The 26,648-nt window shown below is 47.7% G+C and overlaps 1 protein-coding gene and 1 long non-coding RNA gene across 13 annotated transcripts in view; one reads left to right on the top strand and one right to left on the bottom strand.

Annotated features, from left to right (window-relative positions):
• Positions 1–5,156: 5,156 nt before the first annotated feature.
• 9230104M06Rik lies at positions 5,157–8,914 on the bottom strand. Of its 2 annotated transcripts, none has more exons than XR_001780728.2 (3): positions 8,726–8,914; positions 8,212–8,281; positions 5,157–5,533 (listed from the first exon to the last, which is right to left on the bottom strand). It is a non-coding gene; the product is annotated as an RIKEN cDNA 9230104M06 gene (long non-coding RNA). The 2 variants fall into 2 exon arrangements; XR_001780729.2 differs by having other exon boundaries at positions 5,157–5,456.
• A 17-nt stretch (positions 8,915–8,931) lies between these two features.
• Brf1 (BRF1, RNA polymerase III transcription initiation factor 90 kDa subunit) overlaps positions 8,932–26,648 on the top strand; it is a 45,076-nt gene continuing 27,359 nt past the window's right edge. For 3 of the 11 annotated variants that reach the window (XR_381545.4, XR_001780489.2, XM_006516261.4), the window contains exons 1-4: positions 8,933–9,465; positions 16,494–16,574; positions 21,546–21,719; positions 26,580–26,611. Coding sequence is in view for 6 of the 11 variants with exons in the window: in XM_006516261.4 (XP_006516324.1) it covers positions 9,282–9,465; positions 16,494–16,574; positions 21,546–21,719; positions 26,580–26,611 (471 nt within the window). In the remaining 5 variants the exon portion in view is untranslated. Of the gene's footprint in view, positions 9,466–16,493; positions 16,575–21,545; positions 23,180–25,788; positions 25,906–26,435; positions 26,612–26,648 lie in introns of all 11 variants that reach the window. The other 8 variants (XR_872720.3, XM_006516260.4, XM_030246942.1 and 5 more) reach the window with 7 other exon arrangements.

The following is a 26,648-nucleotide window of genomic DNA, read 5'->3' as shown; positions in this document are numbered from 1 at the left end:
TGTCACTTACTGTGCCGGAAGCAGGAAGGTGGTAGGCCATGGAGGAGTTCCGAGAGAGCCCGAGGACTATGTGGAACTGCCACAGGGAAGAGCAGTGCTAGCAAGGTCAGGAAGGTCCAGTGCCCCTAAAGATGTGTATCAGGTCTCCCTTTGCCCTAGCAGCTCTTAAGCCACAACATTAGCCCCAGGTAGCTGCAGTCCAGGAGCCCAAATGTTCTCAGCCTGATCACTTTTGGGTGACTGAAAGGCCTAGGTGAGACAGCTTAGAATGAAACCAACAGAAGCAGGGCAGTGGCGGTGCATGCCTTTAATCCCACTCAGGAGGCAGAGGCAGGCAGATCTCAAGTTTGAGACCAACCTAATATACAAAGCAAGTTCCAGGAAAGCCTGGACTACACAGAGAAAAACCTTGTCTTAAAAGAAAAAAGAAAAGAAAGAGAAAGGAAAAGAAAAGGCCTGGATCTGTGTTCTGCTACTTCTGCTTACCAGCTTGTGTCTTCACAGTCTCTCTGCTAGACCCAAGGTCACAGGGATGGTAGTTCTGAGTGCTTCTATGCAGGCCCTTTGGGAATTTTTACATTTAGATCATGTGATCTTTATAATGTATTGCCTTCTTTTGAGGGTGAACAATAGGTAATAGCTTTGTTGGTGAACAATAGGTTTCTGAACACACATGAAGACTGGGGGAGGCAAGTGCAGTCTGCCTTGGTATTGGAGGCCCAGAGTGAACTGAAAGGAGCAAGCAGGGAACAGGAGACTCAGCCCAGGCCCAACCTACCATGCAGGTACCCTCTCCAGCCTTCCTCCTCCCCTTTCCTTCCCCAACTCTCTCTAAGGCCTCACTCTGTAGCCCAGTCTGGCCTAGAGCTTCAGATTCTCTGTCCCCATTCCCCCTCCCACACACTACTGGGATTACAGGTGCGTGCTGCCATGCCTGGATTTCACCTTCTTTGTCTACAAGTCCACATTCTTTTGCTTTTCTTTTGAAATCTGGATTGGGGTCCATATACAATGTTTGACACTTGTCAGGAAGCCACAAACCCTCAATCCTTGATGTTTTCTGGACTGGAGGTACAGTAGCTTTCTCACATCCCACAATCTGGATGAACTGTAACCAACCTACTTTGCCCTCTGTCTGTGGGCATTTAGACTAGCATCATGTTTGTGCTACATTAGCCCATGTCATTCAAATCTTTAAAACAGGAGGAGACAATGTTGCCATTGTGGGCAGAATTTAATAAGCCAATGAAATGCAAGGGGAACACCTGGAAAAATGATGAAACTAGTCAAAGTTAACAGCATTCAGAGTCATAAGATAGTCAGGAGGAGTCTCTGCCCCTAACCCTCAAACAATGACTCAAATGCTTTGCATACATAGTGTGTTGTAAGTCAGGCTGCTGTAAGAAAATGCCATAGGGGTTGAGAAGTTGCTGCATGGTTAAGAGCGCTGTTTGCTCTTGAAGAAGACCTGGGTTCGATTCCCAGAACCCACAAAACATCTTTCAACCATCTGCAACTACAGCTAAGGGAATCAGACAGCCTCTTCTGGACTCTTTTGGTACCAGACATAAACGTGGTGTGTAAACATACAAGCAGGCACAATACCCATACACATTAAGTTCTCCGTCTCTGTCTCTCTGTGTCTCTTTGTCTCTCTTGTGTTTGTTTGTTTTTGTTGTTTTTTGTTTTGTTTTCTGAGACAGGGTCTCTCTGTGTAACCCTGTCTATCCAAGAACTCACTCTGTAGACCAGGTTGAATTCACTCTGAAGACCAGGTTGGCCTCAAATGCAGAGATCCAACTGCCCCTGCCTCCTGAGTGTTGGGATTAAAGGTGTCTGCTACCACTGTCCAGCAAGTTTTCTCAAGAAGTTTAAGAACACAACATAAGGGGCTGGAGAGATGGCTCAGCGGCTAAGAGCACTGACTGCTCCTCCAGAGATCCTAAGTTCAAATCCCAGCAACCACATGGTGGCTCACAACCATCTGTAATGAGTTCTGATTACCTCTTCTGGTGTGTCTAAAGACAGCTACATTATACTCATATAAATAAAAATAAATAAATCTTAAAAAAAAAAAGAACACACCATAAACTGACTGGTTGATAAGAGAAATGTGCTGCCCACAGTGCTGGAGGCTGAGGTGTCTAAGATCAAAGAGAGCTCCTCCCTGATTCATAGAACTTTCTCACTGCATTTTCCCATGTGATGAGAAAACTAGCTTTCCAGGGCCCTCTCCTATGAGCATTCAGTGATCCCAACCATGAGGTCGCCTCAGCAACAGTTAGTGGGCCCCAGGGTCTGTCTTCCAACTTGGCTGAGTACCCCTGGAAGGGAAAGCAGCTTCCCTGGCTTCTCCCTGGCATCTGCAGGGAGCCTGTGCCTAGGTTCCAGTGGATCCTGGAACGAGTAGGGAGCAACACCCACCACTCAGTCTCTGTGGGGAGACTGAGAGAGTACTCAGCACTCCCAGGCACACCTGTAGAACTACAAGGGCAGCAGAAAAGTCTGATGGTGTCGGGAGTTCACCTAGAAGAACGGCAATACCATTGCACCTCTTGAAACTGCCTTGACTCTTAAACTCTGCATAGTCAGCATTCTCTAGAGGCACATAACCAGTGTGATCAGCCACACACAGAAGTGAGCCACACACAGAAGTGTGCGCACACACATGCACACACACACAGACACACACATGCACGCACACAAGCAAGTATGAGAATTTAAGTCAGCTTAAAATAGTATCACTTAGCCGGGCATGGTGGTGCACGCCTTTAATCCCAGCACTCGGGAGGCAGAGGCAGGTGGATTTCTGAGTTTGAGGCCAGCCTGGTCTACAAAGTGAGTTCCAGGACAGCCAGGGCTACACAAAGAAACCCTGTCTCGAAAAACAAAACAAAAAAACAAAAACAAAAACAAAAAATTGGTATCACTTAGCAGAGCCATACCTGAGAGCTGAGACCCAGGTAGTTGTTCCATGAGGCTGGGTGCTTCAATATTGGGAGTAATTCCACAATGGCTGTCTCTCACTGGGGACAGTCCACAACGTGGGTGTCTTATCAACCCCAGTCCTTAGTCCAAGATGAAAGCTTGTTCTGATGTCAGAGAGGGAACCCGAAGCAGCCACAACAGGGCAGATTAACTCAGCTGCACCAGGGAAGGCCAAGGGGGAAGAGCCAGATGGCCTACCTTCCTTCTGAAGCCCTTTGTTTCCCGGCTGCCACCTGAAGGTGCTGCCCACGTGTGTCTTCCCACCTCAGTCAAAGCAGCCAGGACAGGTCTTCAGGTGTGGCTCCCTAGTTTGTGTCGAATTGACATTAAACAAACAAACATCCTACACCCACTGCTCCTCATCATGAACTAAGATGCTAAAACTTAGATGCTAGAGCTAAGAGAGGCTAGAACTCAGCCAGACAGTGCTGCTCTCGGAGAGGCTAGCAGGGACAGTGCCATTTCTACTGCTACACTGAAGAAAGGCAGAGGCATCTTCCAGTGTGTCTGGTAGGAAGTCAGCAACTAAGACCTCAAGATCTGAGAACAGACAACCCAGGGTTGTTACATAGTGAGACCCTGTCTCAAAAACAAACAGCAAAAACTATAGAAAGTAGAAAATGTAATCCTACTCAGCTTAAAAAAGAAAGCAAATATGTAAATGTGTGTATGTGAAAGTATCTATCAATACATGATTATGTGTGCCAAATACATTTTTCTCAAAAATACTGACGCACAGGAATTCAAGCTGCCATAAGAAAATATAAACTGTGCTAGGAGAGCATTACCTCTGTGCTCCGAATGCAATCGGTTCTGTTGCTTTCCTTTCTCTTCTCGTCTTTCATGGCTTTTAACTCCAGTGAAGAATATTGAGATGGGAACAAAGGATGCTCTGAGTCAAGCCAGCTGTGGAGCTCTGGTGCTGCACACCTTTAATCCCAGCACTCCAGAGGCAGAGGCATTCAGATCGCTATGAGTTCAGGGCTAACCTGATCTATAGAGCAAGTTCCAAGCCAGTCAGAGTTACATCACACGAATCTGTCTCAGAAAAATAAAAGCATGTCTTGTGGCAGATAAATCAGGATAGGCTGTGGCTGAGCCGCTGACAGGGGTGAGCTAGGTGCCCTGGAAAAATAAGCCAAGGGCAGCCCCAGCACTTCCCCCGTACCAGCCAAGCACCATCAGTATGGAAACATACACTCACTTAGTAGGTGATATCCTTACAACCCTGGGAAACCATTCACATCTGTCAGACAATGGAAAATACAAGTGACAAAATATTTACAAAGAATGAAATAGGCTTTTGTTTTCTTTGTAAATCACGATGCCCACCTCAATTGCCCATGTGATGAAGGTGAATGCAGAGCAAAGGCCAGCCTGCAGCTCTCCCCATGATCTCAATTCACCCAGAGGCGGGCGCCACCTCCTGGGTTACTCTGCTCAGGAGTGTGGGCTCCCTCATCCTTCACCTTAGGATGGCAGAGCTGCCCTCTTCTGGTTGGTAGCTACCTTGGGCATTTGCACATAGTCTGTGGCATTGCAGGTTTGTGTGGTATTTCAAAGGGAGAGCTTATGGAGGGGTATGTCTGATAACTGGGAAATGACAGATCAGCCATGACATATTTACCCACTGGACATGCAAGGGAGCTCTCCGTGTTGCTCTCCAGGAACAGTCACGGTAGGCGATGGTGTGAAAAGCCAAGGATTAAAGCTGTCGAGCAGGCATCATCCTCTTACCTTATTTTATGTCTTTTTTTTTTTTTTTTTTTTTTTTTTTTGAGACAGGTTTCTCTATGTGCTCTTGGCTGTTCTGGAAGTCATTGTGTGCAGACCAGGCTGGCCTCAAATGCACAGAGATCTGCCTGCTTCTGCCTCCCAAGTGCTGAGATTAAAGGTATGAGACACCATGACTGTTAACTTACTGATCACATTTAACCTAGGCTTAAGAATAGGAGGGAAGACCAGACGGAGTGGCACACAACTTTGATTCTAACACTCAGGGGAGTCAGGGGCAAGATATCGGGACTTCAAGGCAAGTCTGCCCCCCCCCAAAAGAATCCGAGGGACCTTTGGGTTTAAATTATAATGCTCCATGCTCCTTAGTGTTTCTCACAGTAGAAATAGTGATGCAAACACATATGTAGAATATGGGAAAATACCAAGGTCCTAATACAGAGAACAGCCAATGACAGTCATAAAAGACACAATACCCCTGACAGCACACAGGTGTTCAATCCTGTTTCATCAGAGTGAGTGAAAGGATAGCTTTTCTGTAGGGTTATTTTATTTTGTTAACGAAAATGATCCTTCTGCTCTGAAAGCAACAATTTAACTGCTTCTTGAAATAGGGTCATACGTTTGACCCTAGGTCTGTATGTCGCTGAGGCAGCTTTAAGTCCGTGATCCTCTCGATTGCTGGGATTACAGGTCTGAGCCAGTATCTCTACTTGATGCGGTCACACTGAGCCCTGGGATTTAACAGGAATTGGGGACTTTCAGATTATCGCAGGCCAGATGGAGTGGGCTCTCAGTGTCAGGTTGTATCCTGGAGCAAGCAGAAATGTGGGAGAGACTCTGGAGTGAAAGAGTATCCAAGCCTTTTTAAAAAGAATGCGGGGAGCTTGAAAGAGCCTCCAGCCACAGGCCAAGAGGCTGCAGGAAAGGTCATCTCCTTTTTTCCTGGAGTGTGTGTGCCAGGTGGGCAAGGGCCACTGGGAAGACATATTTGGCAGGGATATGGTAAACTGGGGAGGGACAGGCGAGAGCGCTAAAAAACAAAAAACAAACAAACAAACAAACAAACAAAAAACAGTTCAGGTTTGGAAAATGAGAGACATCAAGTGAAAAAGATGGAAGGAACACAAAACAAGGCAGACAAAGTCGCCTATGGATTTGGGATGTAGGAAAACTCATTTAAATTATGTTGTTGCCGGGACTGCTGAGGCACCCCATGTCATGTTTCCCAGCTCACTCTGACGGGTTACTGCAGTAGCAGGGCATGCACTGGAGACACCTGAGGGGCAGCTTCCCTTTCTCACTGGAAACCTCAAGAAGCGACTCCTGTGCATTCACCCAGGGTGATCACTCCACCCGCAGCAACCTAGTGTTAATGCCATATTTAAGCCCCAAAGCCGGCTGGATGCTTGAGGAACAGGTCCACCTGGTGCACTGATGGCCACAGAGCCACCGAGGCACCGAGCACATCACTTCCAGCTGGTTTGTTACGGCTCACTGGGCTCCTGGAAGACCTGAGCATTCACTATGAACTGCCCCTGCCCTGTTCATGTTTGAAGAGGTGACCTTTAGAGAGGTGATTATGGTAGCAGGAGGTCATTAGGAAAGGTGCTAATCTACTGTCCTATGGCTGTGTCCTTAAAAAGAACCGAAGATGAGGAGACAGACTGACAGACACACACAGAGTACCCTTTGAGGCAGAAGGCAAGGCCTCAGGAGCAAAGACCTTGTTCATACCTTGACTTCCAGCCTTTAGATCACAAAAGTAGAATTTTTGCAGGGCAGTGGTGGCACATGCCTTTAATCCCAGCACTTGGGAGGCAGAGGCAGGCAGATTTCTGAGTTCGAGGCCAGACTGGTCTACAGAGTGAGTTCCAGGACAGCCAGAGCTACACAGAGAAACCCTGTCCAGGAAAACCAAAAAAAAAAAAAAAAAAAGGTTTAATTTCTTTTTCATGTATATAGTATTCTGTCTGCATATATACCTGCACGCCAGAAGAGGGCACCAGATCTCATTATAGATGATTGTAGCTGGGAATTGAACTCAGGACCTTTTGGAAGAGCAGCCAGTGCTCTTAACCTCTGAGCCATCTCTCCAGCTCCAAGAGTAGACAAAGTCAAGTCGCTGAGTCTGGGGCACTTTGTTCTGGTAGTCCCAGCAAACAAATATTCTACAAGTTTTATTGAAACAGAAAAAGAATTGAACTCAAGGAAATGTGTGTGCTGGGACTGTTTTGTGGCAAGGGCTTGACTATGTCATACAAACTTGGGAATGGAAGGACGCAAGGCTAATGAGTGGATTGGGTAAAGCAGTGGTATAGCAGAATCCATAGCAGAATCTGTGCAGAGCAAAGGGGTTTAACACAGGCACTCTCTTCTCTTTGTGGTACGCCTAATACTTCTCCATGATGAAGCATTTGGGGGTACCCCCAGCTCTGAGCTATGTTTTCTCTCTACACAATGGCATTCATGAGTGATAAGCTCACCTTTTCATGTTTATCCCCTGCAGAGCAAGATATTCTTGCTCTTTAAGACTCAGATTGGGTGAGCCTTTTTCAAGATAGAATGGCAGGGAAGCATCCCCAGGCCCTCCAAAGAAGATAGGGCTCCACCTGGTTCCTCTGTAGGGGCTGAAGAACTTGCTGCTCTTCCCTTCTTAGCACTTGTCTTACTGCAATGTACATTGGGGTCACTGAGAAGGGACAAGGCTCAGGGGCATCTGTGAGGAGGTCTGAAGGACCCTGGTCCTCCACCTTGGGACTCTGACCATGGTTATCTCCTAAAGACACCAACTGTATAGGGAACCAGGAGCTCCTGTGAGTGCTTCACTCTGGGTTTCTGGAGTATTGCTTTGTTTTTGTTTTTTTTCCGGACATACCATTGGCTGTCCTGGACCTTTTGAGGCATTCAATGACATGTTGATTTGGGATCCCTTGGGGTGACTCGAGAGCACAGGAACTGTGCAGCACTCCAAATCCTTCAATTCCTTCATTTGCCATTTGACTTTAATATGTATTGTGCACATGATGGTGAGAGGGTACATGTGTGGAGGTCAAAAGAGAATTTTGTGGAGTAAATTCTCTCAGTCCGCCTTTACCAGAGTTCTTGGGATTGAACTCAAGCAAGGCAGACAGATTTGCTTGGCATTTACTTGACGAGCAATCTCACCAACCCTTCCTTTGCTATGTTTTGAGGAGATCCCTCCCAAGTTCTGTTTGTTTGTTTGTGACAGGGTTACTCTATGTATAAAACAGAGTCCTGGCTGGCCTCTAATTCACAGAGATTCACCTGCCCCTACCTCTGGAGTGCTGGGACTAAAGGTGTGCACCAACACAATCGGCTTTTTCCAAGTTGTTGTTCTTGTTCTTCTTCTAAATTGTGTTGATAACGCTGGTTTTGCAAGCTGATCAGAAGTCTGCATATTTACAATGCTTCCCTCTTAGTTTGAGCTCCTGTGGCATCCTGCAGTCTAATTTTGGAGTTTCTTACCTGTAGTAGTGCACAAGATTTGCTAAACTTCCCAAGGACTGACAGGTATGGCTGAGATTGTGAGCAGCGCCTGCGGATGCAGAGGGTTCTGTGTATGCTCTACTTTACCCAGAGCTCACTACCCTACTACCCAGACCCGTTACTGCCAGGAAATAGGAAGTCCTGCTGAGAACTCAGCGTTGAGGTGACCAACTGTGGTCCCAGAGACTGTTCACCCTGGGACTGAGGGATGGGGGATGAGGTGTCTGCAGCAGAGTCTGGGAGAACATTCCAGGTCCCTCTTAAACGCTGCCCCGCCGGCAGTCCTTGATCCTGCCCTCTAGGGCTTGCTGACTCCCCAAGTTACTCCCACTACATCCAGCCCAGGACGCTCCCAAAGCCTATTGTGCCAATCAGTGCAGGCTCCACGGGCCGGGCCTTGGCCGCACACAAGTTACCGCCCACAAACCCATCCCACTACTTTGTTTCCAGATTTCCTCTCTCAGACAATCGGCTCTCCTTCGGCTCCGCATACCGAAAGCTTCGTGGCCTCGGCGCCATCTACAGGCTCCTCCCATACTCGTCCCAGCTCCACCCACCGGCCTACTCCGGGCCCCGTCACTTTAAGCCTCGCCCCTGTCCCAGGCTCCTCCCTCAGCCCGCATTTCCTCCTAGGCTCCTCCCACGGCCCGAGTCGGGTCCCGGGCTGCGCTCCTCGCCCCGCCCCGCCCCGCCCCGCCCTTCTCGCCCGCCCTCCAGTCCCGCCCCGTTGTTGGCTTTTGGCCCGCGAGGCCTCCGGGTTCCAGGTTTGGAGCTTTGCTTCCGGCCGCCCGGAAGGTCGGCGGTTCGGTCCCAGCGTCCCAACGATTCTTGAGTTCCTTTATCGGTCCCGCGGGCGCGGCCGTTGCAGGCAGCGCGGCCCGCACGCGCTGGGCGAATCTGCCGCGACGAATCGGCAGGCGTGGCGCCGGCGGCCTCGCGAGAGTGCGGCGCAGACGGAGGCGGCGCGACGGGCCTTGCGGGCTGAGGGCCGCGGGCGGAGAGCGGACTGCTGAGCGGCTGGGGGGCCGGTGGGGCCCCGCGGCTCCACCATGACGGGCCGCGTCTGCCGCGGCTGCGGCGGCACGGACATCGAGTTGGATGCGGCGCGCGGCGATGCGGTGTGCACGGGCTGCGGCTCGGTGCTCGAGGACAACATCATCGTGTCCGAGGTGCAGTTCGTGGAGAACAGCGGCGGCGGCTCGTCGGCGGTCGGCCAGTTCGTGTCGCTGGACGGTGAGTTCTGCAGCTCGGGCGAGGGGGCCGGGCAGGGCTGCGTGTGCGAGGTCCGAGGGAGGAGTCGAGGCTGGCGGGGAAACTGAAGTAGGTCGTCCTGTGACAGACCGTGGGCAGTCGGACAGGGAAACTGAGGCAGGGCCGGGCCGGGAATCTGCAGCCAGGTCCCCTCCGAGTCCCGTACGCCGATGTAAACTCCGCGATCTGCCCGGTCCAAGCGTCGCGGTCCGGTCCAACGGAGGTCGTCGGGCTGGGTCCCGAAATCTGACAGGCACGGCTTTCAGGCTCGCAGGTTCCGTTTATCCGGTTGGCCACTCTAACAGGTGTCATTGCCCTAAGGGCTATGAAGAAGATGTGCCCAGCCTCAATTCTCTGCCCAGTCGCCTGAGTCCTTATCTTTTTAAAATAAGGGTTTGTTTCCTAACCGTTGAATGTCGAGTCTCTAGGTGAGTTATACTTCCAAGTCTTTCTTTGTATATCTGATTCTTGAGGCAAATGTTACTATTTTGACCAAAGGTTTTACATTTTGAAGCATTCCAATTTGTCGCCTTTTCTTTCTTGAGAGTTTCCTTTGTCACGAATCTAAGATGTCTTTGAGTCACCGCGTTTGTCTTCTAAAAGTTATTGTTTACACTTTTACGCAGTTTTGTTTTTATTTTCTGTAGACTGGGGATCTAGCCCAGGGACTCTGGCACACTAAACAGTTCCCAAATCCCTATGTCAGTGGAAGCCTAGTCCACATTTTTTGAGTTAAGCCTTGTGGAAAGTGGGATGTGCGGGCTGAGGCTCCTTTCTTGTCTGCGGAGGTACCATTTTCCACACATAGTTTGCTGAAAGGATTCCTTTTTTTTTTTTTACATGGAGTTACCATTGTTCCTTCCGCAGAGGTCATTGTCTGCCCCCCTGTGTGAGTCTGCTCCGGGTTCTGTAGTGCATTCAGCCTGACCTTTTGTTTACATTTAATGTTTTGCGATCAGAATTGTGAGCCATCCAGCTTTTGCCTTCCTCTATGGACTAGTGTATTTGTAATCTCTTTCCCTTGGACTGTATGTAACTGTATTTGCATATTTATATGTATTGTGTGTATGGAGCTGGAGCCCAGGTCTTGCTCATACTAAGCAAGTGCAGTGCCACTGAGCTCTCTATGTTCCTAGCTTTTTATGGTTTACTTTGAGTTAGGGTTTTGACAAGTTGTCCAGGCTGGCTTTGAACTTAATCAGTAACCCAGGCAAGCATTGAGCTTGCAGTCCTCCTGACTCAGCCTCTTAAGTAGTTGCAGTTATGAACCTGTACTACCAGACCCAACTTTTTGGGTTTTTTTTTGAGACAAGATGTTCCTGTGTAGACTGGTTGGCCTTGAACTTTTAGCAGCCTCCCCTGCCTCAGTTTCCTAAGTACTGGGATTACAAGCATGCACACCATGCCCTGTGCGGCTGAGGCTGTGTGTGTGGTGTGTGTGTGTGTGTGTGCACAGGCATACATGTATGTGTGGGCACATGAGTAAGGAGGCCCAAAGTTGGCATCAGGAACCCTCCTTGATAGTTCTCCACTTTACTGAGTCAGGGTCTCTTGCTGAACTTGGGGCTCCTGATTCCGGCTACTCTAGCTAACCAGGTTGGCCAAGGGATTACCACTCTCAGCCTCCCAACTGCTGGGGTTATAAGTGGCTAACACTCCTGACCTGCTTTTATGTGCATCCTGGGGATCTGCACAGCAAGCATTTACTCCACTGACCGACAGGACTGTCTCCCCAGCCCGTGCAGCAGATTGTTGAATCTGCTGTGAGTTCCAAAAGCAAGCTCACCTGAGGCATTGTCCTGGGGTATTGGCCTGTAGTTTAACATCTATCAGCCTTAGATGTCAAGGTAATGAATGTACTCCTGAAACAAGTGAGCTGTGTCCCTGCCTCCCCACCCCCCCTTACTTTCTGGAAGGGACTATATACAAACAATGCCCTCTGCGCTCTTTCTCTTTCCTAGTTTCACTATGTAACTTAAGCTGGCCTCGAACTCATGATGCTCCAGCTTCAGTCTCTACACAGCCGAGATTGTAGGCGTGTGCCTACCACTTCTTGCATCTGTTCTTACTTAAATATTAAGGTTTCTCTGTGTAGCTCTGGCTGTCCTGGAACTCAGAAATCCACCTGCCTCTGCCTCCCGAGTGCTGGGACTAAAGGCGTGCGCCACCACAGCCCGGCTTTTTTAACTTTTTTTTTTTTTCCAATATTAAGGTTTCTTTTTCAGCTTCTGTCATAGTAGTAGCTGTAGTTACATTTCAGATAGTCTCTGGCTTGTTCTTGGAATGGGTCATCTAGTTGTGGAATTCATGGAGTTAAGCAAGTAGTGTGCAACTGAGCTTTCTCCCTACCTAGCCCATGTTCTTTATGTCTGCAAGGGACTGTAGCAAAGCCCCTCCATTTCCTTTTGGATATTGGGGTATTGTATTTTTGCCTTTCTGGCTGGTTCACCAGTTTTGTGAATATTTCCAAAAAAATGGCTTTGGGTTGACTTTTCCCTTGTACATTTCCATTATGTTTCACATGTCACATAAGTTCTTATTCTTTGTAGGTGTTTGCAGGACTTCTATGACAGTGTTGTACCACACATTGTTACAGCCTCCTAAAGAGTTGCCAAGATGTTGATGCCTGTTGGAGTGATAAGAGCAGTAGGAACAGGCCGTTGCTGGAGCAGATGTCTAGGGCTTTCCATGGGAAGCATTTTCATAGTGCATTCACTGCTTGGGGACAGTGTGTTATGCTCACTGTGCCCTCGTGACATCAGGGAGAACAGTGTGGAGCCATGGTGGAGGGAGGCTTCCCCATGCATCCTGGGAAATCATGCTCAGAGGCATTGAGCAGAAGCACAGATGGGCTCTGAGGTGGCATCAAGATCTCTCTCCAGAGAGAAGCACTCCAGCAACCAGCCCTGGGTGCCCTGGGGAATGCACTGTGAGGCCATGAATTCTTAGCCTTGGTAGGAAGTACAGGAGGGAGGTGTCAGTTGCTTTGAACAGCCATCTTTCAGGTGGCTACCTGCCTGCCCTCCCCTGAAATCAGCATGCCCACATGGACTAGACCCTCCTCGGTCTTCTTGCCTTCCTCCAGCTTCGTTGTAAGCCCCTTTTCTCGTTAGTGGCTGTCTTTTCCTAGGTGTCTCTGCTTACAGCAACCTAAGCTGGACACTGAACAGTAGAATGTGTGCCTCGTACACTAAAGTGAGTGATGGGGTCCTGCAGCAGAGCCCCTGACTCTGGAAAATGTTGTACCTGTAATCAGGGTTTAGAGGTCTTTTCAAGTAGCTTGTGCCAAGGGAAGTAGTAGGCATCAGGACCTCAGGCTTAGATGCCAAATGCAAGGCAGTGGGTAGCTGGAGAAGTTGGGATTTGAGCGACACCATGAGAGTCTGGAGCAAAGCACTGTTCCCCATGATGCACACTCTGCAGCATGAGCCATGGCTCTCTGAGGCCTCCCTTTGTCTGTGGGTGATGACCCCTGGGCCTCTGCATGCTTGTCAAAGCTTGGAACTGCGCTTAGGATTGCAGAGAGAGAGCAAACACCAGGCACCTTGTGGCACCTGCCTTCTTAGGGTTCATTTTCTCCAATCCTGGAGCAGCAAACCTCATCTGAAGGCTGGGAACCTCCCTGAGGTTCCAATAATCAGAATTGCTTATGGTGTTGGTGGTGGAACCCAGGGCCTCGTGTACCACTTGATCAGAACTTAATTTTTTTCTATGAATGCAGCTTTATTAATGTGCCTTCAATAGACAGAAATCACAGCCACCCCATATTCCAAAAGGAAGTTGAAGAAAAAAGTTAACAAAAAAGAGCCCACTCTAGGGAGTTAGAAATCCTGTGACATGCCATCCCTGCGTTGGTACCCAGAAGAGAGTGTGATCAAGACTTCCAGAGCTTAGGGGAGTCCAGGGTCATTTTGGGAGGAGGGCTCGGGGTTCTGCGTGGTATGGAGTACCTTTCCCATTCCTTATGCCAGGGGCACATTAACTAAGTCTTAGGCCAAAGTCTGACCCATAGCTTCCAACAAGGTGAGACCCAGAGCTATGGTCCCTGACTCCAGCTCAGATGTGTGGGCCTCGGACAGCTGCCGGAGCTCCATCTCATGCCTTCAAGAAAGGAACCAAGCCCCAATGTCTCCTTTCGTCAGTTTCAGTGCCTCAGCCAAGGCCTCCAGAGCTTCCTCATTAGGGTTAGGGTCTGTCTCCAACTGCTTTGTTAGCTCCTGGAACTGCTCATGAAAGACCCACAATGTGAGGATTCTCCCATGTTCTGACTCAGGAGAGGCGACACCCCAAATCACTTACGAGAAACGGTCTTGATGCAAACTGCAAGAGGTTTATTCGGGAAAGACCAGTGCACTAGGGACGACTCGTATCCCATGCAGGGGTAGAGGAGTCGACCACGAGCTCAAGGGGTAAGGGGTTATAAAGGTAGAAACCGCAAACACTTGGCATTGGGCTATAGCATTTGGCAAGCTGGCAAGTTTGCATAACGGGTTTAAGGAACGGTTCCTGGAACAATGGGGCAAGTTCTACTCCCTACCATTAGTGAGGTCTATTTTGGACACAGGTCTAGGGGCTTAAATAATTTTTCTCTCTCTGTCAGGATCTTTCACCCACAGGTGAACCCATAGCTTCTATCCATGCAGGAAAGACCTGGAATTGTCTCCATCTCAGTTACTTCTATCTTGGCTGAAGCTCACTTGAGTTCTGTTCTTCAGTTTTTCAGAACTTACATTTTTATTATGTTTATTTGTATGTGTATGTACATGCCACTCTGCACGTATAGAATTCAGGGGACAGCTCTTGGAAGCTGGTTCTCTCCTTCCACCTTGCAGGTCCTTGGGGCTCAAACTCAGGTGGTCAGGCTTCATAGCAGGTTTCTTTAGTGTTAAGCCATCTCAGCTGCTGTAGAATGCTTTTTAAGGATGGGCCTTACTGTCTATCTAGCCCAGGCTGGCCTTAGAATCTCTTGCCTTCTCTATCAAACCAGCAGTTATAAAACTGTCTGCTCTGGGTACTCTGAGAAAATGAAGGACAGTGCTCTGGGGAGGCCTTTCTGGGCTCTGAGGTCTCTTGGCCCTCTCCCTCAGTCAGATCCAGCATGTGAAGGTGGCTTTGTCTGTTTCTTCCCATGTTGTCTTGGGCTCATCTCTCTGAGCCCTTTCAGAGGCTCTTCCCCGAGTGGCCTGTGGTTGTATAATCCTTCTCCATTGTCCTTGATGGACTCTTAAAAGCCCATCTGTGCTACACCTCTAGCTTGTATTTTTTTGTTATAGAAACTTGTAAAAAAAAAAACAAATGTCTGTTGGGCCTAGTGGTATACATCTGTAATCCCAGCACTTGGAAGGCAAAGTTGTAAGTCAGCTGGTGCTCCATAGTGAAACCTGATCTGGAAGGAATGAAGGAAAACAAAATTCCTGGTGTCTTATCTATTTTATGCATATGAGAACACCACCACTGCTCTCTTTGGACACACCAGAAGAGGGCACCAGACCCCAATACAGATGGTTATGATCCATCATGTGGTTGCTGGGAATTGAACTCAGGACCTCTGGAAGAGCAGTCAGTGCTCTTAGCCGCTGAGCCATCTCTCCAGCCCAATACCTGGTGTCTTTACAGGCAGAACACATCTGAAATGTGAAGGTCTAGGTGAATTTGAGGTTGGCAGTTCCATGTAGAGGTCATGCTTGGCTTTTCTTCCTTCACACCCGAGGGGAGCCTGAGTCAGCTGGCACCTCATCCTGGTGTGACGTTTGCTGAGTAAGCACCATGTTTCCTCCTGCTGCTCAGATGTGGAGGGGTGGCAGGGGCAGTGCAGGTGGAGCTACCCAAGCAGAAGTGTGGGGCTCCCAGCACGGGAAGTGGCAGTGGTTGGTGACTTTGCAGTGGGCTGTGTGGACCTGGAGCTGAGGAGTGCAAAGGTTGCAGTAAGCTTCCAACTGAAGAGGAGTTTTTCTTTTTTGTGGGGGTTAGCGGTAGGGGTAGGGATAACAGAGTGAGGCAAGGTCTTGCCCTGTGTCTCACATTGGCCTGCACCTCTGATACCCTAATTACACCTAATTACAGACCTGCACCACCATGGTTTTAAATGTAGTGAAATTTTTATGTTTTCTTTTTAAGATCTTATCTTTATTATTCTAAATTATCTGTATGCATCTCTGTGTGGGCACATTAGTGCCCATGCCCACGGTGGCCGGAGCTGTCAGCTGCCCTTGGAGCTGGACTCACATTAGTGCCCGTGCCCACAGTGGCTGGAGGTGTCAGCTGCCCTTGGAACTGGACTCACAGGTGCTTGAGAACTGTCTGACCCAGAACCAATTTTGCATCCTCTTTAAGAACAGTACCTTCTTGCCGGGCATGGTGGCACATGCCTTTAATCCTAGCACTCGGGAGGCAGAAGCAGGCAGATTTCTGAGTTCGAGGCCAGCCTGGTCTACAGAGTGAGTTCCAGGACAGCCAGGGCTACACAGAGAAACCCTGTCTCGAAAAAACAAAAAACAAAACAAAACAACAAAAAAAAGAACAGTACCTTCTCTTAACTGTTGACCCATCGCTCCAATCCTATGATTGACTTGTACTAAAAGCCCAAAAGCACAGATCCACTTCATTTAGAGGAGTAGGATATTTTTTTCTGTTTTTTTTTTAATTATTATTACATTTATTTGAGGGGTGGGGTGGGGTGGGGGGTTGTGGTGCATGTGTGGGGGAGACAGTTGTCGAGTCAGTCCTCCCCTTTTGTGTAGGTCCTAGTCATCAGGCATGGAGACAGGAGGACTAGATACTCACTTCATTAACTCAGGCATGGAGACAAGAGGACTAGATACTCACTTCATTAACCCCTATTGTTTTATTTTTAAATATTTAGGATACCTCTGGTCAAGGCCACATCTGGCTAGGCAGAGCAAAGTTAGCTGCTGCTCTTCCTGCTGGGTCCTGCTTTGCTCACAGTTGGTGGAAGGGCCTGTGGGGCTTCTCCCCAGACTCTGGCTAACCTGTCTTTTTTATCTTTCCAGGTGCTGGGAAAACCCCAACCCTAGGAGGTGGCTTTCACGTGAACTTGGGAAAGGAATCAAGAGCACAGACCCTGCAGAATGGTATTCCCTACTTCATCCTTGCTGACCACGGGTGGGACAGGAGAGGGAGGAGGTGGGACAGGATGCTGGGGTCGGGTAAGAGCAGACCTCACTTGCTGCTTCTACTTTGCAAAGCCCACAGCCCTGCCTGTGTCTTACCTTGTGACCTGCTACTTTTTGCCACCCTTACAACCCAGGGCCAGCAGGACTCTGGGAGGGATGGTTCCTGGATGTGCCCCTTCTTTCAGGCATTCTGCAGATCTTGGTAGGGCCCCTTAGTGAAGGGCCTGAGATGGTGCCAGCCTATAGCTGTTTGTTCCTGGTCTCTTGGAAATTGGCATAGAGCCAGCAAATGTGTAATGGTTTGACATGCAAAAGTGACATTTCATTGTGTTATAAAAGCATCAGAGCAGAGAGGTATCTGTCCTGAGCCTTTGCTTGTTGTTAATTAGGGTATTTGCCTTTAGTGAATGCTACAAGATTTTTGTTGTTGTTTTAGACAGGGTCTCCATGCAGCTTTGGCTGTCCTGAAACTCTCTCTGTAGTCCAGGCTGGCCCTGAACTCAACAGGGATCTGCCTGTCTCTGCTTCCCGAGTTCTGAGATTAAGGGCGTACACCAGTACACCTCATTTTAGCTGTAAGTTTTTGAAAGTAAATAGCTATACACATGTACATGTGCTTACCGTGGCGCATTCATGAGCACCTTGCAGGAGAGGGTTCTCTCCTTCCTCCGTGTGAGCTCTGGGCATTGAAGTCCTGTCATTCACCTTGGCTGAAAGTGTCTTTACCCACTGAGCTGTCTTCACACCCTCTGTGATTTTTTTTACACCGGATATGTGTTATAGAAAAAATTTTCCTGTTCCATGAGCTGTCTTTTAACTGCTTTTCTTTTTCTCATTACTTGGTGTTATAAAATAGAAAAAGATTTATTCTAAAATGTATATGGGTCCAGGATAGCCAGGGCTACACAGAGAAACCCTGTCTTGAAAAACCAAAAAAAAAAAAAGTATATGGGTGTTTTATGTATGTGTACCACACGTGTGCCTAGTGCTCAGGAACATTAATTAGAAGAGGATTAGAACTGGAGATACAGATGGTTGTGAGCTGGTTGTAAGACTGGGAACTGGACTTAGGTCCTCTGCAAGAGCAGTAAGCAGCTGAGCCAGGCTCCGGCTCCGTGGTGGTTTTGGAGGCACACTTTCTTCATTCAGACAGTGCCTGCTTCCCTGGTGCCTCACTGGTCACTCACTTGATGCTCAGGGGACAGCTTGGTGGGTAGAGTAAGGCTGAGTTAAGGTCTCCAGTTGAGCCTGTAAAAGGCTAAGCATGGGGATGTGAGCCTGTTGTAACGCTGGCTCTGGGGAGGCAGAGATAGGTAGATTCTAGGGCCTCAGTGCATAGCCACTCTGACAAAAACGGGAAGCTCCAGGTTTAGTGAGAGACTCTCTCAGAAAGATAAAGTGCAGATCACTAGAGGACCCACCAGTGTCTAACTCTGCCCTCCACAAGTGTGATCATGGGTGTGCATGCATGCACCTATCACCCCCACCCCACACCCTGCTCTCCAAACTGATGCTTATATCTTCTGTTCTCTGGGGTTGACCATCTGAGTTTCCTGTTATGTTTTTGGGGTTGGTCCTTGTGAGTTAGAACAAGTGATAAGAGACTGGGTCCAGCTTCCATCTTATGTGCATTTTCAGTGTTTGAGTGAAAAGATTATATTTTCCCAGTTGGCACCCTCCCTTGCTGAGAATCATTTCCAGACCCTCTGTTCTGTTCTGCTGGACTATATATGTCATGCTTTTGTTTGGCTCCTAGCCTTGTGGTAAGTTTGAAATTGGGAAGTGTTTATGTTTCTTAGAATTCTTTCTTTTTTTTTTTTAAAAAAAAGATTTAGTTATTAATATATATAAGTGCACTGTAGCTGTCTTCAGACACGCCAGAAGAGGTCGTCAGATCTCATTACAGATGATTGTGAGTCACCATGTGGTTGCTGGGAATTGAATTCATGACCTCTGGAAGAGCAGTCAGTGCTCTTAACCGCTGAGCCATCTCTCCAGCCACCTTAGAGTTCTTTCTCAGTGCTGTGCTGATTATTCTAAGTTTCTTGATCTGTGTTGCTTGCTTCCTCCCTCTCCTCTCCCTCCCTTCCTCCCTCCCCCCTTCTTCCTACCTCCTTCCTCTCTCCCTTCTGCTTTTTGAGACAGTCTTGCTGTGATAGCCCAGGCTAGCCTGAAGCTCATGATCCTGTTTGACTCTCGCAGTGCTGGGCTTACAAGGCCTACATCACCATGTCCCATAGTTTCACTAGGAAGTTAGTCTGTCTGTATCCGATTTCTGCCAGGAAATCAGCTGGGATTTTGAGGGCTTGTCTTCATCTGTAGAGCGTTGTGAGAGTATGGTTACTTGAATGGGACTGGGTCTTCTGGGGTTATTTTCTCATTGATTTGATTCTTTAGAGTTTCATTTTGGAGTTATTTTGTTAACTTTACTAAAGGAAACCTGCCCATATTCTAGTTGGGATTACATTGGATCTATAGATCAAATTATAGGAACTTGATATGGTGAGCTAAAATTGTGAACTTGTCTTGAGTTTCTTTTCTTTTCTTTTTTCTTTTTTTTTTTTTTTTCAGTTTTTCGAGACAGGGTTTCTCTGTGTATCTTGGCTGTTCTGGAACTCACTTTGTAGACCAGGCTGGCCTTGAACTCAGAAATCAGCCTGCCTCTGCCTCCCAAGTGCTAGGTAGGATTAAAGGTGTGAGCCACCACTGCCGGCTTGATTTGAGTTTTTTTTTTTTTTTTTTTTTTTTTAAGATTTATTTATTTATTATATGAAAGTACACTGTAGCTGTCTTCAGACACTCCAGAAGAGGGCATCAGATCTCGTTACGGATGGTTATGAGCCACCATGTAGTTGCTGGGATTTGAACTCCGGACCTTTGGAAGAGCAGTCGGGTGCTCTTACCCACTGAGCCATCTCACCAACCCCCTTGTCTTGAGTTTCTTATTGTAGCTACCACACATGCTGTGAGCAGATGTCACTGGTCCTTGCTTTCCACTGTTGTTCTCACTTATTCTCAAAGCTATGCTGCATTTTTGGTTGTTTGTTGCTAGGCTCCTCAGAGTTGCTGAGACCGGGTAGGCTTGCTCATTGCTGACCTCCGTGTGGAAGGATCAGTGTTTTGCTCTTAGGAGTGATGTCATTAAGTGTGTCGTATGCTGCTTAGTATCTATTACAGTGAGCGTATGGATTCTGTTTGTGGGATGCTGGCAAGCCCTAGCCTGGAGGTGTGGGGCTTTAGAATTGGTCTAGCCTTGAGCAGGGGCCCTAGAGAAGGGCTATCTTACCTTAACTGTGGAATCTTGCAAACACTACACAGCTCCTGAGTCTCAGGCTCCAGTTCAGTGTAGTCTGCTGTCTGCTGATTATTGGTGGGTTTTTTGTTTTTTGTTTTTTGTTTTTTTTTTTGTTTTGTTTTTTATTTTGCCTCTGGTGTGTTGCTACTGTGTGCTGGTAAGAAAAAGGAGCTGATTTTTGTGCATTTGGTCAGGCATATTAGCCATGCCCTGAAATGTGTTATTGTTACTGTTGGCTATGAGTAGTGTGCTAGCCTTCAGTTCTTATCAACAAATCAGAGAAACCAGTATTTAACATTTTATGGGTGAGATGGAGGTTGCCTACACTGTCAGAAGAGTGCATTGAGGCCCTGAAGATGCTAGTAGGACGAGACACGTCTGGTGACAGGTCTTACCATCTACATGTCCTCTGCATATCTTAGGGTATATCTTGTGTCTGGTGGAGCTCTCTTAATCCCTGGCACCCACCCATTGGTCTGCACTTACAGTTGGTATCAGCAGCTCTCTCTTAGACCTACACTGCTGGACTTTGGTGTGGCTGCTCTGTATTTGCACTTGTAGACAGAGACCTTGAGTGTCCTGTCTGCAGCATGGTGACTGTCCAGACCTCCTGGCAGCAGGTGCTTCTGCAGTCGTGCCTGCCTTTCCCATCGCTCTTCTTCTGCAGGTGTGCAGGGAGCAGCTCATTAGGCTGTCCAGTTGTCCAGCCAAGAGGCTGGCTCTTGGAGGGAAGCCTGGCTAGGGGTTGTCCAGGACTGAACTAGGTAGAGAGACCTTTTTGGAAAGTATGAGTCTTGTGCTGTGGGAGACCCCTTCCTGCCAGACACTCCAGGCCTCAGAATCTCCAGAAGAGATAACAGCCACTGTGTATTGTTCTAAGCCAAGATATAGTGTATCAGGAATAGGGTTTTATGGCATATGAGAAATCAGGAAACTAATATTTTGACATTCATAATGAAAATTAATTAGAATATAAAGGCTAAATTAAAAACTTTAGGGCAAAGATAATCTATCAGTGTCTGTCTGTCTGTCTTACTTTGGATTACTGAGTCCTAAACCTATCACTGTGTGTTCTAAGCCAGTCCCAAGTCCTCTACCACTGAGCCCCATTTCCAAACGTGATTTTACGAAAAAAATTCTGACTTTATGTGTACAGATATTCTGCTTCTGTGTATGTCTGTGTAGCATGTGGGTGCTGGAAATCGAATCCAAGTTGAATAGAAGAAGAATAGCCAGTGCTCTTAAACTCTGAGCCATCTCTCCAGTCCCTAGTTTGACTTTTAAATTTCATCAAATTTTCCAGGCTGGCTTTAAACTCATTCTGTAGCTCAGGGTTTTTTCGTTTGAAACGGGGTCTCTAAGTAACGCTGGTCATCCTAGAACTCATTTGCAGACCAAGCTGCCTTGAACTCACAGAGATCAGCTTGCCTCTGTTAGGATTAAAGGTATGCATCATTATGCCTGGCCCAGGCTAGGCTTGACATAGTGGTCCTCCTGCCTCAGTCTCCAAAGGAAGTGAAATTATATGCCTGCACTAACAGGCTTAGCTCAAATCTTAAATTTGTAAGATAACCTGTGATACTTAATTTTAAATTAAAAGTTGTGACCAAAGGTCATTCTGTATTTTGCCACAGGGCGGCGCCACATCCACCACCTGGGGAGCCAGCTGCAGCTAAACCAGCACTGCCTGGACACAGCATTCAATTTCTTCAAGATGGCTGTAAGCAAGCATCTTACCCGAGGACGGAAAATGGCCCATGTGATTGCTGCCTGCCTCTACTTGGTTTGCCGAACTGAAGGCACACCTCATATCCTTTGTTGGGTGATTACTCAAATGTTGACGGAGGAGTTGTAGGAATTGGTATTGCTATGCTAACAGGTCCCTTACTGGATGTCCCATCCCTGCTGATGCAGCGTTCCTTCTCCAAGCTTCTGTTTTAGTTGGGGTTTCTACTGAAGAGAAGAGATACCATGACCATGGCAGCTCTTATAAAGGGCAACATTTAACTGGGGCTGGGTTATGGTTCAGAGGTTTGATCCATTATCCTCATGAGAGGGAGCATGGCAGCATCCAGGCAGGCACGGTGCTGGAGAGGGAGCTGAGAGCTCTACCTCTGGACCAGTAGTCACCAGGAAGAAAGAGTGACACTGGGTCTGCTTTGAGCTTTTGAAACTTCCCCTGATGACAAACTTCCTCCAACAAGGCCATACCTCTAATAATACCACTCCCTGTGAGTCTATAGGGCCATTTTTAGTAGGTAGTCAGGCTAGACTTCTAAGTCCCAGCCACTTTTGGCAGAAGAGGAAGAGCTCATGGCTTCTGGCGTTGTTTCTTCCCTTTGCAGTTTTGTTTCTTGAGATTTCAGGTCTGGTTCTCCTGTGCACTTCCCAGGACCAGCACTAAGCTCTGCAGGCATGCACATACATCAGGGATTCCATCCTTCATCCTTCAGTATCTCCTAGCTCCCTCTGGTCCACAGCCATCTGTTCCTGTCATATGCACACTGCTTATAGCTGTTCTCTCCTCACCCCAGGGGCCTTGGTGCGCTTCTGTCTAACTGTCAACATGAGGTGTCTTCTCTCCACTCCAGTAGGTCCCTCCCTCTGACCACTTCCCACCTTGAACCTGTGTTAGGTCACTTGGTTTCTACCTGTTTCCTCTGCCTGTCCTACCTGTGTGTTAGGTAATCTTTGCTTCCTTCTTATCTATCTACTCACATTTTGGCCTGAGATAGTTTCTAGATTATATTCAACATAGTCCTTTTATTTTTGATTGGGGGTATGTGGCACACACATGGTACATGTATAGCTACATGTCAGGTTAAGAGGACCACTTATGTTGGCCAGTGGTGGTGCATGCCTTTAATCCCAGCACTTGGGAGGCAGAGGCAGGCAGATTTCTGAGTTTGAGGCCAGCCTGGGTTACAGAGTGAGTTCTAGGATAGCCAGGGCTTCACAGAGAAACCCTGTCTCAAAAAAACCAAACCAAACCAAACCAAACCAAAGGACCACTTCTGAGAGTCAGTTCTCCTCTTGTACTGTGTAAGTCCCAGAGATCAAATTCAGGTTGTCAGGTTTGTGGCAAGCACCTTTAGCCACTGAGTTATCTCCCTGGCCTCTCTGCACTTCATTTTTGAGTCAGGGTATTTCACTGAAGTTTGTCATTTTGTCTAGATGAGCTGTCCAGCAAGCCCCCAGGATGTGCTATCTCCACTCATGCCCTCTAGTGCTGGGGTTACAGATGTTCACTTCCACACCCAGCTTTTATGTAAGTACTGGGGTTCTGAACTTGGGTCTTTATGCTTGTGTAGAGCTCACTTTACATACTGAGCTCTCTCTCCGGGCCCAGCGTTCTTTAACTTCCTTCTCCTGCTGTCATCTCCTCCCTCACTCCTAGGACGTGGTTCCTGCTGTCATCTCCTCACTTCCTAGGAAGTGGTTCCTGCTGTCATCTCCTCCCTTACTTCCTAGGAAGTGGTTCCTGCTGTCATCTCCTCCCTTACTTCCTAGGAAGTGGTTCCTGCTGTCATCTCCTCCCTTACTTCCTAGGAAGTGGTTCCTGCTGTCATCTCCTCACTTCCTAGGAAGTGGTTCCTGATGTCATCTCCTCACTTCCTAGGAAGTGGTTCCTGCTGTCATCTCCTCACTTCCTAGGAAGTGGTTCCTGCTGTCATCTCCTCCCTTACGTCCTAGCACGTAGTGTGGGTGGTGCTTGAGCTCTGATGTTGCCCCTCAGTTGGCCTGTTGTGGTCCTGATGTTGTTTTCCTGTGTGGCGATGCAGTTATGACAGGCATCTGTTTTGGTAGGCATTACCTCCTCCTGTCTCATCCATGCTACCTGTGGGATGCCTGGCATTCCCCCATCCCAGCCCTTACCTGAGTACCTTAGGTGGTACTTGGGAGAGTCCTGTGCTAGAAGGTCATGGTGCTGAGGTCCCTTTGGGATTCCCTTGTCATTCTATTAACCCACTAGCAAAAGTGGAATCCTGGGTGTGGGACCAATCACAAGATGTCCTCATGGAGAAGGAACAGCGCTTATTATATACTCAAACTCATTTTTGCCATCTTACTCATCTCCTCAAAATTGTGTCTACTGTGACCCAGAAAGCAGGTTATGCTGGGGCCTTTCATTCAGGAACCTTGCCTGCCCTCTTCAGCTTGCCAGCCTGCACCTCTAATCCCTGACCCCTAGGGGGACTGAGACTTTCTGAGTCTCTGTCCTGGAACTCACTTTGTAGACCAGGCTGGTGTCGAACTCAGAAATCCACCTGCCTCTGCCTCCCGAGTGCTGGGATTAAAGGCGTGCGCCACCACCACCCGGCTAAAAGATTTCTTTTTTGAGGATTTAATTTAAGTTGGTGGCAGAAGTAGGTAGATATGTGAGTTTGAGTTTAGCCTTGTCTTCATAGTGAGTTCCAGGACAGCCAGGGTTATATAGGGAGATACTTCTCAAAAAAAGTATTTATGTGTATGTGTGTTATCTGCGTGTGCAAGTCCAGTAGAGGCCAGAAGAGGGTATCAAATTCCCTGGAATAGAAGTTACAGAGTTACAGACAGTTGTTAGCTACCATGTAGATGCTAGGAATAGAACTCAGACCCTCTGCAATAACAGCAGGTGCGTTTAACTGCTAAGCTTTCTTTCCAGCCCTCCCTCCCATAAGGGTTTATTTTAAAAGATCACTAAAGGGCTGGAGAGATGGCTCAGTGGTTAAGAGCACTGACTGAGTTCAATTTCTATCAACCATATGGTGGCTCACACTCAGAGGGAATGGGATCTGATGCCCTCTTCTAGTGTGTTTGAAGAAAGCAACAGAGCACTCACATACATTAAAAAAAAAAAAATTATGGAGCCAGGCATGGTGGCACACGCCTTTAATCCCAGCACTTGGGAGGCAGAGGCAGGCGGATTTCTGAGTTCAAGGCCAGCCAGGGCTACACAGAGAAACCCTGTCTCAAAAAAAAAAAAAAAAAAAAAAAACCCAACAACAACAAAAAAAAAAACCAAAAATCACTAATGCTTAATGAATATATTTTTGGCTGAGCATTTAACTGTATAGTAAAAGAAAGGTTACTGTGGCTTTTATTTTAACTGCCCTCAGATGCTGTTTTCAGAATGGTTTTCAAAGTTAAAGCGAGTTTTATCTATCCACGTATAAGTACCTCCTATTCTCCCGAGATTAGTAATGACAATTTTAATTGTTGTTTACTGCTTTTGTGTGCTTGTGAGCATGACCATGCACGTGTGTGCCAGAGTTTGTGTGTGCAAATCCTCTTTGTGTAGTTCCTTCTCTTTGGTGTAATTCCTCATCGCATCCTAGTTGTGTATGAGTGTCAAACCCAGCAGTTTGCTCTCTTCGGTTTGGTTCTGTCCCCACACCCTCCTTAACTTTCACACCTGATTTGTTGTTGTTGTTGTTGTTTTGTGGGTTTTTTGTTTTTGTTTGTTTGGGGTTTTTTTTTTTTTTGAGTGTTTGTCAGGAAATGGAAAAGATATTAAGTGATTTTTTTTTCCCTGCCTGAGGCAGGCAAGGCTAGTTGGGCAGCTAGCCTTGGCACAGGGCATCAGTGTCTTTAAGATCTCTAGAATGCTTAGCTGCTTGCTTCATGGTACTTTTAGATCACAAAGCTACTTGGCTCTTTGGCAGTACTCCTGTTACCAGCCTTGTGGCATGCAGCTTTAGCATTGGGGCAGTACAGGTTGGCCATTGCCTTAAGGGATCCTGTGAGCATTGGGTAGACTCACTTGAAGTGGCTACTTTTTCTTTGGGCAACTTGATACCTCAAGCCTGGTTGTTGAGAGATTATTGAATTTCAAACTCTATACTCTGGTTAGGTGTGTAAGCACTGGGCTGCTACACTCCTGTCTTTGCTCCACAGAGCACCTGAGGCCCTTGGGAGTAGAAGAGCCATGATACCTAGCTATACATAGTAGCTTTCCTACCCTCAGCTGCACTGCTGTCCTGTGAGCACAGAGTGGGCACCTGGAGCTTCCACGTAAGTTCTGTGCCTCTCTTGAGTAGTTAGGGGAGGAGGGACAAGTCTCAGAAGTGGGATCTGAGTGAAAACTGACTTAGTATTGCCGCACACAGTGGCAAGGCACAGACTGGGATGGAGCAGGTAGAAGCAGGTAGTTGGCATCTCTGGATCTGGTGGGAGGAGGCTCAATCTTCAAGGCCGATACTTTGGGGCAGCATGTTGGCAGTGCCATGCCATATGGATATTCTCTTGATGTGTCAGTTGTCTGAGGTGTTCCACATTTAGAAAAACTCAGTTGTAGGCAAAGGTGGTTGCTGGAGCAGTGAGGGACCAGTCCAGTGGGGATGGACTAATGAATCACAGCTACAGATGCCCTGAGTCATTAGAAACTGTCCAGAGCATCTGTTCTGTTTGGCTTAGAAGCTAGTTAGTGTCTATAGATAGTATCCTAAGGACCTTGTACCGGAGACATCTGAAGCTCCCTTTCTCCCTTTCTCACTTCCCTGACTCTGTTTCCCATTCCTTCTGGTAACTTTCTGTCCTTAAAGTAGATTCTGAGAGGTCTCTCTCAGTGCCTGGAGAGACACAGGGACTGCTCAGATGATAAGCTTGGACTGGACAGATGAGGTCTGGCTATCTGGGTGTGCAACCCGTGCAGTCTCCATGAAAATACTCCTTAACTCCGCCTGCAGACATGCTCCTTGACCTCAGCGACTTGCTCCAGGTAGATCACTCTCCTCCTTAAGTCTTTCCTGACCTGA

This window comes from Mus musculus, chromosome 12 (genome assembly GCF_000001635.26).
Source record: "Mus musculus strain C57BL/6J chromosome 12, GRCm38.p6 C57BL/6J".
Classification (NCBI taxonomy): domain Eukaryota; kingdom Metazoa; phylum Chordata; class Mammalia; order Rodentia; family Muridae; genus Mus; species Mus musculus.
Note: the sequence above shows the minus strand (reverse complement) of the source record. Positions and strands in the feature narration are given on the sequence as shown.